Source organism: Actinia tenebrosa, unplaced genomic scaffold (genome assembly GCF_029948245.1).
Source record: "Actinia tenebrosa isolate PJP-AT-01 unplaced genomic scaffold, QUT_ActTen_1.0 PGA_scaffold0__85_contigs__length_37466705, whole genome shotgun sequence".
In the NCBI taxonomy this organism is placed as follows: domain Eukaryota; kingdom Metazoa; phylum Cnidaria; class Anthozoa; order Actiniaria; family Actiniidae; genus Actinia; species Actinia tenebrosa.
The window spans coordinates 4910858-4928255 of NW_028292569.1; the positions used below are offsets into that span (position 1 = coordinate 4910858).

At 37.1% G+C, this 17398-nt stretch overlaps 1 protein-coding gene across 1 annotated transcript; it reads right to left on the reverse strand.

The window, feature by feature from the left end:
- Window positions 1-6251: 6251 nt before the first annotated feature.
- On the reverse strand, window positions 6252-16954 carry LOC116292099 (DNA excision repair protein ERCC-5). The gene is made up of 17 exons (XM_031699347.2): window positions 16638-16954; window positions 16277-16452; window positions 15304-15419; window positions 14602-14685; window positions 14089-14155; window positions 13835-13969; window positions 13030-13273; window positions 11734-12621; window positions 11112-11320; window positions 10093-10212; window positions 9626-9839; window positions 9166-9234; window positions 8910-8985; window positions 8610-8676; window positions 8390-8514; window positions 8073-8157; window positions 6252-7463 (listed from the first exon to the last, which is right to left on the reverse strand). The coding sequence occupies exons 1-17, from the start codon at window positions 16723-16725 to the stop codon at window positions 6525-6527; spliced, it is 3702 nt and encodes a 1233-aa protein (XP_031555207.2). The 5' UTR covers window positions 16726-16954; the 3' UTR covers window positions 6252-6524.
- Between the last annotated feature and the right edge of the window lie 444 nt (window positions 16955-17398).

Sequence of the window (17398 nt, forward strand, 5' to 3'; positions counted from 1 at the left end):
ATCATCCGACCTTTGACAGTTTATTAACCTTCTTTCGAGTGTTGGCGGTGGATATTGCCTCATTGACTGAAATGTTTGTGAATAAGAAAGCTATTTGGATCGTATTTGTTCTTTATTAATAAATGATTAGACTGCTATTTCGAAGAAAGCGAATGACCTCATGGTAAGCCTAGAGCACCGAACTCATTAGTATTGTGAAGTATGAAGATCGAATCGGTGTTGTTGATCCTGTTTTTAGCAGCCAGTCTGGTGCCGTGTGCAAGTGGATGAATCCAACATTTCCCAATCATTCTTCAATCAATTCTTCAATCCGTGAGTTAGCCATGGCCTGACTTAGATCAGCCCAGAGGTTGTTTCAGGGTACCGATAAAATTTGAAAGCGTTTCTGAGGGCGAATCTTTAGCGTCCTATCAGGAACAGAACTCTCATGTCCACCCATCAACCAGCCACCATTTCCTGTCTGGTAATCACCAAAATCTCGGCGGGGTAAGGTTTGTGGAAAAATATGTGGGTGTTAGAAAACAGTAAAAGGAAAACCTTGAGGGCGGGTTGAAAAGACAGGGAAATCTTGGAGTAAACACCTGTTGAAATCGTGGTTTTTGCAAGACCACTGTCAAGGGGTGAAAAGTCAAGTCGATTACTGGGTAGTGAGAAGACATCAGGAAATTCCCAGCATGGGTGGGGTGGGGGAGGGAATAAGATGAAAAAGATAGCGCTCCTTTGAAATTCTAGTGAATCAAAACAATAGTACATAATTAAGTACACTATTAGTGGCTATGACTAACACAAACCAAGTTTCTCTCTCACAGTTCTAGACTTCATTATCAGTTTTATTTTGACAAATAAAAAAATAATCGGCGTTTTCAGCCTTATACTCGAAGCCGTTGTTTCGAAAGTCCAGAACCATAGATTATAGGTTTTTTTGTGGTGTCAAACAAAACAGTAAGGTACGTAGTAAAAGTAAATAAATGTTCTGTCTGTAATATAAAGAAACTAACAGTAAAGCAAATATGGCCAGATTTTGGCAATTTTAATTAGTAGTTGAGGTGGGCTGTTGTAAATGGTGTCTTGTTGACGATGCGCGTAGCGTTCACGTGAAGGTTTGTCGATGTTGCATGGAGGTTTACTGGGATCTCGTAAGAATTAAGGTCCTAAAACCTTTAAACTTAATTTCAAATTATTTTCTTGCTGTGAGACTACTGAGTGTTTTCTTTTTAGCTCAACAAGACGCTCCGTGGACAAAATAAACATTTCAAAGACACGACAAGCGCCATGATACTCCTTCTGTGTTGAGTATATGTATAAGATTTTTCTGTCGGCTTTTAAAGTTTTTCCAAACGAAACATCAATATTTTGTCGATTTTGAACTTTTTAAGCAAAAAATAGCTAAAAATTTACCTTATTTAGACATCTTTCTTTTGCAGACGTTTTTTTTTTTCGTTTTTTGTCAGAACGATTTCATTTTTTCACAGATTGTCATATCAATAAGACTAGACTCTACACACGAATACTCAATTATCCAAAGTACTCCCGACCTAATACCAGCCATAGTATTGCCTGATACAAAAAGATGTGTAAATAGGCGATTAGGAAGTCAAAACGAAGACGACAACATGAAATGTAATATCGCCAAGGAAAAGATTGGTCAGACGTGTTTTCATACTTGCCGGATTTTCAAAGAGATTCATGAGATATTCATGTACTGAAAGATGTCAGTCTCGTTGGCAATGTACTGCAAATCCGTCTCTCTTGGAAGCCTCGCCATTTCGGCTTTAAAATATATCTTTTTTTTCTTTGTACTGAAGTTCAAGAAATTTACTTCGTAGTTGTAGCCTTTATATCAGTGGCTTTCATTTCTTTCGCTTTCTGTTTATTTTCCTTTTCTTGATAAGTAAGTACCTTTGTTTTATCTAAAACTAATGGTTCAGGATCGCTCAGTTGTCGTCGACAGAAGTGAAAGACTTTTGGTGAAGTACTTTTCGTGCCATTGTCGAATGAGGAGTTGAACTTTTTTGTCGAAGAATAAAAATGAAATCCTTCCAGTTTTGGTGTCTCTGGTGTTGTCGGCGGCGTAACGGGTTGAGTTGAAGGTGTATCATCGGCAGAAGAAGCTCTTTCGTATCTCCTACGTCTTTGTGCTCTTTGTAGATGAGAAAGCATCTTGTACGATCTGATTCCTACCTTTCCTGACTTCGATTTTACGGGATAAAGATCTTATACAGAAATTCCCGTTCGTTTTATACTGCATTTGCATAATGTATAATGAATATTCAATCTAATTAACGTCAAAAACGATCCAATCAGATAATGGAAAATATATACGTTTTTTACAGGTTCCCACGTCTTCCTGCAAGACATGAAAAGTCGTTTCCTTGTTTTTATCCTAAAGATGGTCATTTAATGAGCTATTTGTGCTCATCTTACAGAATATTCATCTTACAGAATATTCCGTTTCTTTTTTTCGCGAAATGAAAATGGTAATTTAATTTTCATTCATATTTTCTGATGTTATCTCAGCTCTTTTTGGCCGAGCAAACATAATTTGATAGATTTCAGTTCTTGATTTTTTTAGGGTAAAAATATAAAAATAAAAATGTCATCAATTTTTCATAATTTGAATTATAGTTTGACGGCCGAGCAAATGGTTTTATCAGATCAAACAATGGCCATTAATTTTAATACTCAATTTAAGTATCTTCTAGCATTCTAATAGCCAACATTCAATATTCTAGTTAATTGATCAAGCACAAAACAATCTGGGTCGAGGCCCTGGGGAAAACAAAAGAATAATCACGATTATAGTTTGGTTTCCCCGGAGCCTCGACTCGAAATGTTTTGTGCTTGACTACTTAACCAGAATATCGAAAGTTGGCTATTTACTTTTTCTGCGATTATCGACAATTAAATTTTTTTGGTCAAACGTCGAGATTCACATGAGCCGAACCTAATTGAAACAATGGATAACAAAGCGGTCTTTTTTGATGTCATTAGGTTCGGCTCATGTGAAGTTTTACGTTTGACCTTAGGCTTAGAATAGCAAGGCTTATGTGAAACGTTGAACCTCACATTAGCCAAAACTAATTGAAGCAATGGATAACATTTCGATATATTAACTATATCTGAAACCTGGTTAACGAATGATGTTTTGGACTGTGAGATTTCCATCGATGGGTATTCTATTTGCAGGAAAGACCGAGCCAGCACAACTAAAAAATGCGGTGGTGGTACACTTATTTGTGTTCGCAATGGCCTCGCTTATGATGTTTTGGATGATTTTACTCCTAGTGGTTCTGAATGTCTTTGGATAAAAATCAATAGAAATCATTGCAAATGTTTGTATGTATGCTGTGTCTACAGACCAGAAGATCTCAATGTTGACTCGTTTATTGATTGTTTGGAATCAGCTTTTTCAAAATTGGAAAACTCTGACCGTTGTGACATTTGTATTCTTGGAGATTTTAATGTTAATTATTCTAAACACAGAAATCCACATCGCCGTTCCTTAGAAAGATTTGCAAGTCAATTTGGCCTTACCCAAATCATAAAGGATTTCACGCGCGTTACTGAAAATTCTCGCACATTGATTGATCTATTATTAGTGAACATTCCTCAGTCTGGAGTTATACATCTGAGCCTCAGTGATCATTCTCTTGTCTATTGTATCATCAAATCTGGTATCCCTAAAGGACCTGCAAGACTCATTGATTACCGCTCCTTCAAAACCTTCAACCAAAAAGATTTCGTAGCAGACCTTGAAAAAATTCCTTGGTCAATAATTGAATCCTTCGAAGACATTGATGATGCAATCTTCACCTGGAACCAGCTTTTTACTGAGGTTGCCAATGAACATGCTCCAACTAAAAGTCGTACAATTAAAGGCAATCCCTGTCCTTGAATGAATAAAGATCTTTTGTGCTCCATGCAGAAACGTGATTTTCATCACCGTAAAGCTGTTAAATCCAATTCAACCCACCACTGGCAGAAATTCAAAGAATTCAGAAGGAAGGTCAACCGAGATATCAAGGAAGCGAAATCGACGTATTTCACTCAGCTCATCGAAAAAGCCAAAGGAAACTCAAAGGAGATGTGGAATCATTTAAAGCAAATATTTCCTTCTAAGTCATCCGAAAAAAGTTCTGGCCCTGACGTCTTGATTAAAGATAGAGTTACAATTACAAAACCTAAGGCCTTAGCAAGCTGCTTAAATGATTTTTTCACAAGTATTGGACGTACTCTGGCCTCCCGCTTTAACTTTACTGCATCGAATACTATGGAACAAGTTACTTCAACAACTTTTAACTTGAAAAAAATAGAAACGGATTTTGTGTTAAAGCAGCTGTCTCAATTAAAGTCAAACAAAGCCATCGGCCTAGATAATATAAGCGCAAGACTTCTGAAAAGTGGTGCCGCCGTCATTGCTCCTGTATTGACAAATCTTTTTAACATGTCAATAACTACATCAAAGTTCCCATCTCTTTGGAAATGTGCAAAAGTTGTGGCTTTGTTTAAATCTGGTAAAAAGACAGATCCGAGTAATTATCGTCCTATCTCTGTCCTACCGACCATCAGCAAAATACTTGAACGTGCAGTTTTTGAACAGTTATACTCATATCTATCATCAAACAACCTGCTGTCTCAGAATCAATTTGGTTTTCTCCCAAGATTATCGACCAACATAGCCCTTTCTGAATTCTGTGATAACATACTCACCGGTATGGAAAAGGGAAAAGTAACTGGAGCAGCTTTTCTTGATTCCTCGAAGGCATTTGACACCGTAGATTACACCATTCTTCGCACGAAATTACAGTCCTTCGGAGTTTTGGAAGCCGATCTCAACTGGTTTAGTTCATACTTAACTCAGAGATCTCAAGTTACTAAAGTTGGTAATACCATGTCTGAGGCTCTTCCCGTTACAGTTGGAGTTCCGCAAGGCTCAATCCTGGGCCCTCTCCTGTTCATTATATATGTAAATGATCTACCACAGTCGTTAAAACATTGCAAAGTAACATTATATGCTGACGACTCTGTTATCTATTGTTCCGTAAGTACACCTCAGGAAATACAGAAAAAAATGAACGATGATCTTCGCAGTCTGGCTCTTTGGTTTGACAGAAACAAATTAACAGTCAATGCATCCAAGTCTAAGCTTATGCTTTTTGGTCATTCTGTAAGAACTGGTCCTTTTTCTACCATGTCTCTAACAATCTGTGGAGAGGACCTTGAGCGTGTTGACAGCTTCAAGTATCTGGGTGTTACTCTTAATGATCGTTTAACATGGGACGATCACATTTTCAGCATTGCATCTAAGATACGCAAAGGAATTGCTGTTCTGAACCGAATCAAGTTTCTACTACCACTATCTGCCAGAATAACCTACTACAACACTATGATCAAGCCCATCTTTGAATACAACAGTATTGTTTGGGGAGACAAAAGGAACTCTGTACAGATGGAACTCCTACAAGTACTTCAAAACAGGGCAGCAAAGACGATCCTTGGAAGAGATCTGCATTCATCCGCGACTCAAGCCTTGACAGTGTTAAACTGGATTCCACTGGCCAAGAAAAGAACAATAGACCGCTGTATTTTTGTTTATAAATGTTTAAATCACTTAATTAACCATGACTTTGGCTTTTATTCATTATCACAAATCCATTCTTATAACACAAGATATAAGGACAATCTTAGTTTTGAAGGTGTTAGGACCAACAGGGGTTTGTTTAGAACAGTTCCTCATTGTTCTAAAGACTGGAACTCTCTAAATTTAGAAGTGAGAAATATTGACAGTCTGAAGGTTTTCAAAAAGAAGCTTTTTAAGATTTTTTCATGATCATATCACGAATTTATGATGGTTTTTGGAATTTTCGACCGAGTCCGGGGCGTTGTGGTCGCGCGCGCTGGTGTGGGGCTTGGGTTGTTGGCGGAGCGATCTGGCGTGATTCCTAATTCGTGAATCACGCCAGGTCGCGCCGGGTCGTTTCGTTTTCGGTCGATTCGGTCAATTATTTTCACTTATATATATATATTTTTTTTAGGACCTCCCTGAAAATCATTTTTATGAGTGGAGTATCCTCATTAAATATCATTATTATTATTATTATTATTATTATTAACAATGGATTTTCGATGTCATTAGGTTCGGCTCATGTGAAGTTCGACGTTTGACATGAATTTAAGAGATGAAGACATTGAGATCTTGTCGCCTCATCTCTTCATGTGGTACAACGGACAAGAAAAAAACCACTCGGTCATCTGCTGTCACATTTTTATTGCATTTAACAAACTATGGTTGACCACTCTTCTTGGTCTACCTATGCTACATTAAACTTCAAAAAACATAAATACATATATACAGTAGATTACAAATTGTTGTACAAATTCGTTAATATATTCGGCTATCTGGTGTTGAAAATATCCCTTTAAAAAAATATCGTGTGGTATACTCTACATCGAATAAACATATATACACGGTAGAGTATAAAATAGTTTCCCTAAATAAGATATATAAATAGATTTTTAGCTTTTCATGGCATTTTTTCTATTTTAGATCTTTTTACTGCACCAGCTCCTCTTCCTCGTCCTCTACCTCTCGTTCGCTTTCTTCCCATACCTCGGCCACCATTTTTATTCGTCCTTGATAAATTCCCTGAACTGGGACAGTTGCTGCGTGCTTCTTCGGAATCGCTGTCGGAAGACGTCGAGCTGTCGTCGTTTTCATTCCCGAGTCTAGAAGACCCGGACTCGTCTTTCTTTGTCGTGGAGATTTTTTTCGGAATTTTATATCGCAGATTTTTTACATTATTTCTTTGAAGCATCGATACATAATTTTCGTTTTTTTCCAAATTGAACGATAAATTATTAGGCTTATCTTTATCGTTATGGTCTCCCTGTGTTTTTGAATTATTTTTTATCATATCATTATCTTTCTCTAGAGCATTAACGTCGCAGTCAACTTTGTCTGTCATACTCCCTTTACCTTTATCTCGCATGTGCAATTCTTGATTACTTATTTTTCCCTTCCCAACCATATTTCTCTTTCCTATCTTCCTACCTTCCTTCTTGGGCTTCCCGCCCACCAATGCTGAGCCACGCCCTTCTACTCCTCCAGCATCGCTGTCTTTCATCGTACCAGATTCCAGTTGATGGTTAGACACAATCGGCCGGTCGTTTACATCCCGACCACTAGATCCATCATTGACGCGACGCCCTCGGGACTGTCCACGGCCTCTCCCGCGAGCGACTCGAGATACCGTCATCTTGTTGCGGGATCCTGTTTCTTTGACTCTTCCCTTCGTGATATTCGATTGCGAGCTACCCGGTGTTTTACCTTCATCTTCACTGCTGCTGTCGCTAGAGCTGAGTGGGTTGTGGAATTGATTGATAACGCGACGAACTCGTCTACTCGGTTTCTTTTTTGGCTCGTGGAACTTTATCTGGAAAAAGTCTTCCATTCTCATTTGATTCTACAAACAAATCAAAATGAGAAGTTACTGGGAATTCTTCGATTGTACGTTACGTCATCGCGGCCATGTTGGTGCCATTTGACACAAAAGATTTCTTATTACTATCCATTGTTATGGCACCAAAATGGCCGCCATGTGTTGTCTTCTGACTCTCTTGGGAATGCTTGCAGCCCATGTCAATACTGACATCATAGTTTTTGATGAGGTCTTTTTTTACGCTATCACGCATTGCATGTGACTTGTAGACAAATCAAAAGGAAAGAAAGAATGAATGAATGAAAAATAAAGGAATAAAGAGATCAAAGAAAGAGAAATAGAAAAAGAAGGTAGTAAGGAAATGTTTTGTGAGAGAGCATCGCTGAATGAATGAAAAATGAAAGGAGTAAAGAGATCAAAGAAAGAGAAAGAGAGAAGATAGTAAGGAAATGTTTTGTGGGAGAGCATCGCACAGCTTGCATGTAACTTCATGCAAAGCTGTCGGCAAATCTCCGATTTATTTTCCGTGGTCATTAGGGCTTGGTAACTAGTCTCGAGTACCAAGCAACGACAATGAGCCACGATGCACCAATAAAATACCAGAATATCAAAACACGAGTGGTAACTACTGACCTCTTGTTTGTTCAACTGCTTTAGGACCGGAAGTAAAATCTCGTCTGTCTTCTCAGCAGACCAACCGAGTTTTTCCTTCGCAAACTTTAAAACAGTCAAGAAAAACTACTTTTTCATAAAGGCAAGTAAGAATATTTTTCTTTATTTTACAACTGTTCATTTTTAAATTTCATTGATTTGTATATCATTCACAATTGAGTACACTTTATATTAATCTATTCATTCATTCATTCATTCATTCATTCGTTCGTTCGTTCGTTCGTTCGTTCGTCCGTCCGTCCGTCCGTCCGTTCGTTCAGTCTATATTTAAAGGATATAATCTCAAGCCATGTAAGTCTGGTTTGCCCCACTCGAATGCCTCACGTGACTCGTCTATCACAGGATTAACGTAAGAATCAAAGACTTCTTGAGACGGAAACCCTGTAGGAAGGGTCAGTTTCCGCTGAAGAAGGAAGAGTTATATTCTTCATCAGTAAGGAGATCAAGGAAATGTCATAAAGGAAATGTTGATATTTTTTCAATAAGATAAATACTTACTAATTTCTTTTTAACATTGGTTTCTTGGGTCGAGTTTCTGTTCTTCTTTGTCTCATCGTGCCATTTTCTGAAAATATAAAAAATAATGCTTGTCAAAATATTCATTTAGAATCTATTTCTTTCCACTCTTTCCTCATTTTTCTCTTTTTCTTTTTTCCCTTCTGTTTTTGTTTTGTTTGATTATTGGTGGATTTTTTACTTGTTCCTGTTCCTTGCACAAACTTGTTTTATTTTTCTTAGTTTTTTCTCTAAAACCTCATAGAGCTTTAAAATGTTTTGATTAAGAACAGTTTGACTTACTTAAACTTTATCAAAGCTTCAAAGCCCTCGCTGCTAAACTCATGCAACACTTCCATAGCACCTACAGCACCTAAACCTAAAAAACAAACAAGGTATCAATATATATACTATGGAAAAAAATGGATTACTTCGACGATGCGGCGGCCATCTTGAATCGCAAGGCATTATGGGTTACCCAGATGCACAACAAAACAAAGATGCTGAGATGACGACCCCAAGATATTTGAGAAATTCCCTCAGTTGTGGATCCGCGTACCTTGGATTCCTTCAGTGTAATCACTTCCCGTGATAAAAGCTAGATTGATCATCTTTGAACGATCCAAAGCTGAAAGATATGGAATATTCAGTCAGTATCATAGTTAATATCTAATATGTTTTCATTATAACACCCAGTCTTGGTCTTCTCTTTAGGATGAAAAAACAGAACTATTTCAGCTTGAATTGTATGTAATATTTTCTTATTTCAAGACATGTATATTTCCTTAAGGAACAAGATGATTTCGATTATTTCCGTCTATTCAAGCATTACTGTAAAGAAAACACAATACTCAAGGGAATGGACTGAAATGGGAATACATTACGCCCAAGCTGAAAAGATCAATAATAACTCTTCGACATTGAGGGAAAAATTTTACCCTAACATTCCTTAGACCTGGTCCACGATTCCTCGTGCTAAGGCTTCTATTTATCGATTGCTATGACAACGACTACGTTACCTAAGTGTCCAGTAATGGCATCAATGGTGTACAGTTCTGCATGTTTATTCTGGTTGAAGATATTTTTGTACACCCTTGTTCCACCAAACAAGAAGACATCGCTGTCGTCTGTGATGCTGCCATTTGTCTGCTGGGTGAAGTCCAGGAATGCACACTGTGCCTCAGCTTCCATGGGACTGACCAGGTATGGTACACCGAATAACCGTAAGAGTTCCTGGAAAATATAGAACCACAGGTAGCCCAGTAAGATGTGGATGAAATCACAGGCAGCCCACAAAAGTAGTAGACAAAACCGTAAGGCTAGCTGAAGCATAGATGACCTGACAGATGCTCAAGAACGTATAGAAGACTTTACAGGTTGGCCAAGAAAGTTATGGATGAAACCACAGGAAGCCCAAGAAAGGTATGGATGACTGCACAGGTTGCCACTTATAAATGAAACCACAGGAAGCCCAAACAAGATTTACCTGACATTCTGTGAGCATTTCATTCGACACAGTGGCTGCCAATCTTTCTTGACGTGCTCTCTCAGTCTGGAGAGATTGCTGTTCAACTCCTAAGCTTACTTGCATCACTTCCAAATCCTCCTGGGGGGGAAACCAAATAGATTTTCAAACGGAACAAAATGGAGGGTGAGTCAGACAGACAGACAGACAGACAGACAGACAGACTTTTTTATTCGGTATCGTGTATAATAAAATACATTGACATTTTACACGAATAAACATTAACGTATGAAGGTTATAATTGTTGATTTATAGTAGTTTTTCTTATGTTATCATAGATTCACCTATTTAACCTATTTAGTACGATTACTATTTTTTTGAGTTAACTAGATGTCTATCCTAACCCCACTCTTCTCCACCCCCCTCCCCCCCCCCCCCCCCCCCCACTTAACCACACACATACCATCTTTCTCATTAGGAAAACACGGAACTAGTCTATACGTTTTTGTGCCTTTCAAATGTGTGACGCTTTCATTTTCTCAGGGCTTTCAGAATGTTTTGTAATAGGTGGTAATGAGTCTCGGCAGCCACTGGCTTATTCTCAAAGCCTTGTCTCCTCCCTCCCCAATCAATACCCTGATCTCTCCGTGTAACAAACATGTATATTGCGCTATTTTGTGTGACGTAAGCTATTGTCATTATAGTAATAAATTATGCGTTCGGTGTGTGTAATGAAAAAAGAGAGAATTAAGAGAAAAATATCAAAATAATGCCCTTGGCGGGAATCAAACCCACGTCAAACCAACTAGAGATCAATTCACTAATGAAATGAAGCAGCTTAGCAATAACTATCATGAGGATGGTTGGCAAATCAAACAAATTGCTAATGCTTATAAACACCAATTAGTGGTATACATGTAGACTTGTGGGAGTAAAAACCATTCCCTTGAGTATTTTATCTTTCTTTACCCTAATGTTTGAAAATATATACTGAAAAAAGGTTTTAATGACTTCCCATCAAAAGTGCAAACAAAAATTACCTTGGATGTTCCTGCAAACTCTGATGGAGCTTGCACAAGTGATGATCTGGTCTCTACTTCAGTAGGTTTCTCATCTGGAACTAAACTTTCTTCTCTGGCACAGCTTATTTCTTCAATCTCCATCCCTTCTTCCTCTTCCATGGTGCTTTCTTTTACTTTCTCATCTCGATCATGTTGATGGTCTATAACTTGAACATCTTCTTTTTGACCTAAAAAAAATGACAAGCTTTCAAACAAAACTTCTTATCTACTAATGATTATTGATACAAAACCAAGCTAGCAATCACAAAAGCCCTTGCAGCAAAGTGTAATATTGCCTTGAAAGTCAATAAAATGGCAATGCATTCTAAAAATCACAAAAGTAAAAATTAAAAGTGAAAATCGTTGATTTAGGGAGCACATGCTCTAGCTATAATTCAAATTTGAGCATGTGCATTGAATATAAGGTAGCCACATTTCGTGGCTAGCGGTGCTAGAGTTTCCCATAGTCCCTGGAATTAAGAATGACATGGCTTTGGGGTCGAGAGTGTTTTTCCTTAAACCCTTTGATCCACACCCTCGAAACTGCACAAACTTTCTTCAAACCCTGACTTCCATTCAAAAATCCTATCACAAGTCTTACCTGTTACATCAGTGCTGTCTTTTTCTAGTTCTTTAACCTTGAAGTTCTCCAGATCATCATGTTGTGTCTCTTGTATACCTTCAACCTCTTCCATTGGGTCTATCTTGCTTGTCTCTTCATGATCTCTTGCAGTGATGTCATCTTTATCTTCTTCATCTTCATCACTGCTGCTCTCTAAACGCAGCCTAAACTCAATTCCTCCATCTTCAACTGGTAATGTACCCTCGTTGGTGACAGGTGCAGCTATGTCTTCTCCAGGAGAACTAGTAATAGGAGATGATTCATCACTTTGAACACTCTTCTCACAAACCTCTTCACAAGTAGAGAGGTGACTAGCTGATTGCCTCTTGCTCAGCAGCATTTCAATTTGATTTCTACGCCGTGCAATTTGGGCTTGGATGAAGTCACACTCTTCAGTTTCTTCTTTATTTAGACTTAATTCATCTTGTGTTTCTTCTACTGTTATCCTGTTCTCTTGTTCTAAACCATTGTCTTTCAAAGAAATATTATCTTCACTGTTTCTATCAACTTTTTTTGCCTCCCCTTTCAAGACTTCATCATTAATTTTTTTGAAAACACCAACACTTTGATCCTGCAAGCTGTCCTCCACCATGTCCTCTCTCCCGCCATCCTCTGCCTTGGCATTCCTTTCCTCACCTTCCCCATCTCCTCTTTTCTCATGTGGCTCATCCAGGTCTAAGACAACAACCTCAGGTACGTCTAACAAAGAAACATCGACTTCAGAATCACTGCTAGCTGCTTCACAAGTCAAGTCCACTTCAAAAGAAGGCACTTGTGAAGGGATTGTTCGTTTAGTTTGTTGTGGAGGGGCTTTTTGGTCTTCAAGGAAAAATCCTCCCTCGCTCAAGCTGTCAATCATGGGAGTATCTGTAAATGAAATTTCTGTAAATTACTGAACAGGAAAAAACTATTTGTGCAGCTTTAAAAACAACCAGCAATCAGTCTCAACTATATGTAACAAATACACAACAATGATAATAATGATTATTATTTTCAAAAACAAGGCTGCTTGGCAAATGAGCAGGCACATTTGGTAGTTGTGACAAGTAATGAAAGACAATTAATAAATTGCTGTTTTCAAATCGATTCACTTTGGAGAACATTTGCAAAAGTGACCAAAAACAATTCTTATATGCAGGGCTCAAAACAAGGCAAAAACAGTTGCAAAAATGACTTGAGTATGTGAGAATGGCCATTTTTTAGCTCCTTATGTTGTGTTAAAAGTGTGCTTTGAGCATGAAAACTTCTGAATCATAGGGCTATCAGTATTAATACCTTGATTTTCATTTGAACCATTTTTGGATGTTTTGATAAGAACATAGTGACCTGAATCCTCAGAGACAATCCTTTGTGATAGCACACTGGAATCAGCCCCCAGAGCATCCTGTTGGGATGACAGTCCCGATACCTCACCATTGTTATGATTGCTCATTTCTTTGCGCAGCTCATCTAGACGTTGGTGAAGCTTGCCACGTTGTAAAACATTTTGGAGTTGATAGTCAGAGAAGCCAAAAGCATCCTAGATAGACAATCATGATGAATATCATTAGAAAGATGATAATTGGCAACTCTTAAAACTCCAGTGTATTTGGGCCATAATCCAGGAATAGCAAGCTTGTTTTGTTATTCTAATTTCTGCTTTTGTTTACCAACCTCAGAAGTGGGGCTAAACCCACATACACTGGAGCTTTACCAAGATTCATCAATAAAACCATTAAATTCTTTAGATTGGATGTTACACCCCCATTAAATCCAGGAATGCTAATAAATGATTCTGTAGTTACAATGTCATGATCACAGAATGTATCTGGCCACTTTTTAGAAAAGTTATGTACAATTTCCAACTGTTATACAAGAGTTTTACAGCACGACACGATAAGGTATGACTACATTGAACGTATCTGCATACTTCTATTTACTGGCTTTTCACTTCCAAACGGGCTTTTACATACCAACCAGCTTTGGATCAAAATGTGTCAGTTTTGACATAAAAATATCTGTATATAAAAGTATTTAAAAAATCAAAAAAATGGAAAAGAAATCTGTACCTACAATTAACAGACAAAAACATGTTCTGTACCTGAGGCATACTCTGAATAGTTGTCCATTTTCTTTCTTCCATGACATCTTTAATAAGCTCATGTTGGACCTCTTCTGGTAAGGATCGGAAATCTTGGGAATCAACATTGATGGAGGATGGATCTTGAAACTTTTTCTGTTAGAGATAAAAAGTTAACAGTTTAACCAGAAAAAAAAAAAAAGCAAAAATATACAAAAACAAAAGAATAAAAGATAAAAATAAAGAGAACAGTTTTGATCCATTTTTCACCATACCTCAAAGTCTTGCTGGCTATAAAACTGTTCAACCCCATCATCATCCTCTGCCTCTGATGAAGAAGATCTAAACAAAATATTTTATGTTTAATTTTCTATAACCTAGTTGCCTTAATCTATCATCTCTGTAATACAATTGAAGAAATAGAAGATGTGCATGCGTGCTGTGTGCCATTATAAAGCAGGGGTTTGCAGAACACGAGAAAAGCTAATGTTAGGAGAAGCACGACAAGTAGCAGAATGCTTCTTGACACTTCTCAGGTGTTCTGTAAATCCCTAACTGCTTTATGACCCCACACAGCACACCAAGCAAGTTTCTTATTTCTTTTATAAAATACAAATTATGATAACCAATATTTTAGATAGGCCATGACCCAACTGAAAGTGTGCGTGCGTGCTGTGTGCTCTCATAAAGTATGCTCTTCCAACCAATCAGAACTCAAGATTCCTAGCAGTTATTTTATGATACAATTATTCTAATGTAGTTAGAAATTAAAAAACCAGCCAACTTACTCTTGTCTGGATTCTTGGTTCATTGGAGGCAGTTCAAAAATATCAGGGTCTCTTTGGCCATCATTCTTCAAAATAGTTTTTATGCTGTTAAAAACAAATTAGAAAAATAGATATGAAAACAAAGTATATCATGTTTTGGGAACCCATAAATACATATTGGAAGAAACAAAATCAACATGCCATGTTGAGCTATATTAGAACGAAGGTATTTAACTCATGAAAAAAAAAAAAACCCCTCAATACATGTGCAATAGTTAAAGAAAACAATGGAATTAGGGCCCACCAATGTGCATTAGTCTAATATCTATTTCACAGGTTTAGTGACTTCACTCTAGCTAATTTGTATATGTAATAGGACTCCATGCTGCCCAATTAAGAAATAATTGGATGAGGAAAATTCCGAGGACTGACAAAATTGGATGAGGCCATAGGCTGAGTCCAATTTGGCAGTCAGAGGAATTTTTCGAGTCTAATTATTTCTTGATTGGAAAGCATGAAATCCCATTACCTATTAATTATATAGCTGCCTAATTAATTCAATATCAACAAGACCTGTCCAATTGATGACTGGTAATAAAATAATTGGACAGTTACCTATATGGGATTAATAAGAAGATGTATAATTAAACTTGTAATAAATTAATTATGTTTATTTAGTCAACTTGCATCATGGAAAAAATTCCAAAGAAGAAAATTTTATACCTTTTTTTTCCAGTGACAGTCTCCAGTGCCTTTCCTTTTAGATAATTTTTGACCATTTTTTCAGTGGCTTTGTTGGAACCGTGTTTTGCCTTGAACTTTCTCTCTCTTCTCACAGCCTACAGAATTAGATTAATAAACAAAAGCAACAAATATTGTTTAATATTGGTATACTGGTATCGTTGTATATTTTCACAAGACTTCATTATGCTCTTTTTTTCTGTAGGAGTCTAAGCCACACATGTAATGCATCAAATATTCATCAAACAGTATCATATTTTTCAAGAACATGCAAATTTGTTGCAAGCAGCTGATGGCTTTTTTATCATCAATAAGAGGACAGAAATTAAGCTGACGTCAATGATCATATTATCTTTCGGTTGGTTGTTTTGATCACTAAAAATGAGAGATTTTCATCATTTTTGTTGTGGTTTTTGTCATTGTAAAAAACAAATTGACATCAAGTTTCTTTATGTATCAAGTTTTCAGTATGTCTGTCCTCTTACTGATGACAAATTTCGTCATTTCACTGTTAAAGTAGTATGAAAGTATGTCTTCTGGATCTACACTACTTCAAAAATGTAATGGAGCAAATAACAATAGCGCAGCGCAGCCATGACGTCATAAAAACAAAGACAAAGGCAAAATTTGGACAAACAAACTTTCAAGTTTACTTTCAGCAGATAATTTTCACAGCCGATCGCAGTTGATCTTAGTTTACATGGGTTATTATTGTATTGTTATTATTGTATATTATTGTATTGCAACTTTGATTAAAAATAATAAAATCGGTTCGTATAATCCTTGTAGCGGTTAAACAGAATGCAATGTTTGTCCGAATTTTTAAGCTATTTTTAGAATCAGCGCGCTGTGCTATTAACAACATACCATACACAACTTTAACAAGTGCCATCAATGAAATCTTTAACATGATTGGCTCTCAAGCCAAAAGCTCTGTAAAAACTATAATCATTACCAAGGTTTTCTTCTTGAGTATTGGCACCCCTCCATCGAAGATGAAGATCGGCTTAATCTTGTAGAACAGGAGCTTACACAACCGGTTGAACAGCACAACAAGGTGTGCATTCGGCAAAGGGTTCCCTGACTTGTCTCGCATTCCTTTCACTGCTTGATTCAATAAAATACTTGCATCTTTTTTATTCAACAAGTTAAGAAAAGATTGAGTCTCATAAAATATTTATAATATTTGCATAAATATTCCACAATTTCCTAGGTAAAAGATAAAAAGATGACTTCGTTCATAGAAACATTATGGCTTGTAGGCTTTATATCTACTTGTAACACTTCATAAAATTTTACACTTTTAAAAAGGATACCAACTGAGAGAACCTTTCCTTCAAGGGACTCTAGAGTTACTGGTCGTCCTACGGGTTGTAGAAGCTGCCAAAGGCCTTTGACTCCCATTTTACGTTACACGAGTCACCAAAGTTGAAGCCAAAATTCAAAATGATTGCTCTTCATCAAAGCCAGTTTTAACTCTGCCTTCATAATTTCAACCTCCTTAAAAACGCGTACACACATCCCACAATAAATGTCCTACTCATTTTACCCTATAAAAGCATCTATTACTAAGCTTGCTTCGATTGTTTTACAAATTTTTAAAGAATTCTTAAGAAAAACAACCTAACTTCGTCTGCCATTTTGGTTACCTAATATGCGCATGTCATATTTTATGACCTTGGTCGACGCTGACCGGAAGATGATGACCTAAGTGTCCAGTATTCTGCGTGGGCGATAATAGAAAAACCCAGATTGAAAAATATTTTTTTCTAGCTGGTCCTGTTGTTACGCGTAGGCTAAGAAAAGCGGCTAAGTCTTCCTTGATTTTGGGAGTTTCGCACCAGCAAATTTTGGGTGATTTGTTAAAAAATCTATTTTTTATTATATTTTCTTATTCTCCGGGATACTGTTTTTCGCCTTTTTTCGACCCGTATGAGTCGCAAAAAGTCGATCATTAAAACCACATTTCCTTGAATTTCCAACATTTCTGGTTGCATCTCACTTCAGAAAATTTCTTATAAATGAAAAATGTGTAGGACATTGCCTTTGGAATAGCTTTTTTTGATGCAGTGCTTTC

What these genes read in the sequence shown, in the direction of transcription:
- LOC116292099 (XM_031699347.2), bottom strand. Translation starts at nt 16,725, where the DNA reads ATGGGAGTCAAAGGCCTTTGGCAGCTTCTACAACCCGTAGGACGACCA. An exon ending in AGACAGCACTGATGTAACAG is followed by an intron (nt 11,321 to 11,733) that starts GTAAGACTTGTG and finishes CATTTTTTTTAG; the next exon opens with GTCAAAAAGAAGATGTTCAA. An exon ending in GAAGCTTTGATAAAGTTTAA is followed by an intron (nt 8,677 to 8,909) that starts GTAAGTCAAACT and finishes TTATATTTTCAG; the next exon opens with AAAATGGCACGATGAGACAA.